This window comes from Crocuta crocuta, unplaced genomic scaffold (genome assembly GCF_008692635.1).
Source record: "Crocuta crocuta isolate KB4526 unplaced genomic scaffold, BGI_CrCroc_1.0 scaffold7, whole genome shotgun sequence".
In the NCBI taxonomy this organism is placed as follows: Eukaryota; Metazoa; Chordata; class Mammalia; order Carnivora; family Hyaenidae; genus Crocuta; species Crocuta crocuta.
The window spans coordinates 11,226,948-11,230,047 of record NW_027531904.1 but is presented as its reverse complement, the minus strand read 5'-3'; the positions used below and the strand labels follow the sequence as shown (position 1 = coordinate 11,230,047).

The 3,100-nt window shown below is 63.6% G+C and overlaps 1 protein-coding gene across 1 annotated transcript in view; it reads right to left on the bottom strand.

Moving 5' to 3' along the window:
• Positions 1 to 3,100, bottom strand: part of RASGRF1 (Ras protein specific guanine nucleotide releasing factor 1) — a 91,702-nt gene that overhangs the window by 52,166 nt on the left and 36,436 nt on the right. The window contains exons 4-5 of the mRNA XM_077774354.1: positions 2,275 to 2,376; positions 41 to 306 (exon numbers count right to left, since the gene is read on the bottom strand). Coding sequence (XP_077630480.1) covers positions 41 to 306; positions 2,275 to 2,376 — 368 coding nt within the window. The remainder of the gene's footprint in view (positions 1 to 40; positions 307 to 2,274; positions 2,377 to 3,100) is intronic.

Genomic DNA, 3,100 nt, shown 5'->3' with positions numbered 1-3,100 from the left:
TGGGGAGGCGCCGCCCGGGGGGCGTCCGGGGCGGCCTCACCTGTTCAGGAAGATGCTGCTGACGTCGTCGTGCGTGATGGGGGGCTTCTTGGAGCTGGCGGCCATGCGCAGCGGCCGCAGGAAGTTGTTGACCAGGATGTGCAGCTGCTGCACGTACTCGGCCTCGGCCTCCAGCATGCTGAACACCACCTGGTTCCGCTTCCGCATGCTGTCGGCGTGCGGCGAGCGGATGTAGTCCTGGATGACGGTCTTCCACTTGCGCCTGCACNGGGGGGGTTGGCCGCTAGGGCCCCAAGGCCGGGGAGGCTCTGTCAGGGGAAGGTTTGGCCACAAGGGCCCCAGGGCAGGGAGCGGAGGGGGTTCTGTCCGTCAGGGGGAGCTCGGTGGTGAGGGCCCCAGGGCAGGGGACGCTGNAGGGGGCGGGGCTGAGGGGGCGGGGCTGAGAAGGGGCCGCCCCCCGCCCCCCCCCAGTTTTGCCGGAAATGCGGGTGCCGCGGGCCCCGGGCCTCTGCGTGTTACCCAGGCCCTCCAGCTGGCCTTAGAGGCAGGGCGCTGTGGCCCCGAGTCCCTGCCACGGGAGAGCTGAGGGCAGATGCCTGCCAGGCTGTGCTGGGCCTGCCTCACCCCCACCTCGTCCAGCCACTGCCCTGAAGGCCCAGCAGCTTCAATTGGCGCTCGTCTGGATAGAGGGCGATTATCAGATTGAACAGAATGTGGCAAATTAGTTAATCTGGAGCTTGCGGCCTCCGCAGGGAGACGGGTACAGATACTTGGCGAAAAGGAGTCGGGCCGCTGGGTGTGGCCCCGCTGGCAAGAGCTTGGGAGGGGACCTTGAGTCACGGCCACAGAGAGGACACTTCTCATGCACCTGCTTCGAGACCAGGCACCACCCGCAGCTCCGCTGTGGGGACAGGGCCCTGGGGACCCGGGGTCACCGGCTCGGGACCAGACAGGTGCTCATCAGAACCTCAGCAGAAAGGGGTGCGAACAGTCAGGGTGCAGATGTGTGGCTGGGGTATCTGCCCTGGAGGGGCGGCTGCCCCCCAACCTGGACCGCTCTCTTTCAAGAGTGGGGGGGGCTCTCTCCACGAAGGGGAGCTTTCCTGAGGCTCCAGGAGGTGGAGACAAGGGAGGGAGGAGATTTCAGAGGTACCTAGGCTGTTCCAACCTGAATGGCTTCTCAAAACGGGCAGAGAAGCCCAGGGGAGCACAGCAGAGCGGGGGTCCTGCCGGGTGGGGCTTGGCTCAGACCTGGTGGCAAGGCCCAGTGTCGTGGGGGCCCGCAGGCCCCACAGACGCAGGAGGCCGGCCGGGGGGACCCATGGGGCTTGTGTGGGAGGCGGGCCCCTGGGCCGTGGGGGCCTTGTGCATTCCAGGAGGCCGTGTGTCCTGGGGACAGAGGACATGGGCTCTGGAGCTTGGAGGCTGGGGTTTCCATGTCACCTGCAAGCAGCTATGACTTGGGCAAGTGGCTTTGCCCTCTGTGCCTCGGCTGCCCCTTTTGTGAAATTCGGAAGATGGTAAAGCCCCAGCGGGGGGGGCGGGGTCCAGTTAAGAATGACTTAACCTGCATAGTGTCTGACACAGAGAAGATGCTTAATGAATGTTGGCGATTTCTATTTTTGAGAAACAAAATCCAGATTTTTGTGTGAAGTATTTAGCTTTTAAAGCACTGGCAACAAGACCCCCACACTGTGTGGGCTAAAAACCCCAAACACAAAGCGAGCCTGAACTTGGCCTGCAGGACACCCGTCTGAGATCCTGGTCTGGGGCGCCGAGTACCCAAGCGGGATTCTCCCGTTCGCCCTCTTTTCCTAGTGTGACTCAGGCCCCCTGCTTCAAGTCTGGTAACCCGCACACCACACTCTTCCCTCCGAACCCGCCCCCACGGCTGCCCCAGGCTGCCGGTCAGCACCCGGGCACTGGGCGTGTCCCCGTGCCATCTTGGCTCCTGTGAATCACAGCAGCAGGGTCAGCTCTGGGACCCCGTGGACTTCCACGTCGGGGTGTGCTGGGCCTAAAGCCATGAGGGAGAGGGTCTGCATGGGGAGGGGGCTGTGCTCTCGCGTGTTGTGGGAGAAGCTCCTGGCCCACAGCCTCGCGGCCTGGGCTCCCATCTTGGCCCCTCACCTGCTCCCTCCACTCCGGAACCTACTGTCCCCCCCTATAAATAGAGGTGCCGGGCTGAGGTGGGGTGGCTGGCCCTGGGGGTGGAGGGACAGTCCGTGACAGTGCCCACCCCAGGGCGGGGCTGGGAGGCTCCTGAAAGACCACTGTACACACCTTCTTAATCTTCTTGATGTCACTGTCCTCGTCGTTGGGGGTGACGGTCTGGGTGGACTGGATGCGCTCATTGTCCCTGAGCAGAGTCGCGATCTGTAAGAGAGGAGGGCGCGGCGGTGAGGGGGCGCCCCTCCCCCGCCCAGGGCTCCTGGCCGCTTCGTGGGGCCGCGTACCCCCACAGCCGCTCTCCGGGCGCCGGGCACTCAGGTGCAATGTGGCAGCTTTGGCCTCAACCTGTGATTCTCCTCCCCACACCCAAACCACCAGCCCCTTTATTTTTGAATCTCTGTTGTGGCAAAACAGCATAAAACTTAACTACTTTAACCAGTTTCGGGTGCACAGCCCAGTGGCATGAAGCACACGAGCACTGTTGTGCCACTGTCCCCACCATCCATCTCCAGAACTTTCCACCTTCCCACACTGACACTCTGACCCCATTAAACCATGTTTCCCCCTCCCTGGCCCCTGGCCCCACCGTCTGTGTCCTGTCTCCATGAACTTGACTCCTCGAGGGGCCTCACACGGGTGGAGTCCTACAGAACTTGTCCTTTTGTGTCTGGCTTAGCCCACTGGCTGCCACGCCGTCGGGCTTGCCCCACGCCGCAGGTGTCACAGCCTCCTCCTCTTTAAGGCTGGACAGCGCTCCGGGGTGTCTGCAGACCACACCGTGCAAGGTGCTCATCCGTGAACGGACACTTGGGCCGTCCCCTCAGTTCTTCCCACAAAACCCTGCTGCGGTCCGAGAAGAGCAGGCGGTGGAGGCAGAGCCGGGCAGGCTGGCTGCCCGCTCCCTGGGCAGCCCCGAAGCACTTCCCCG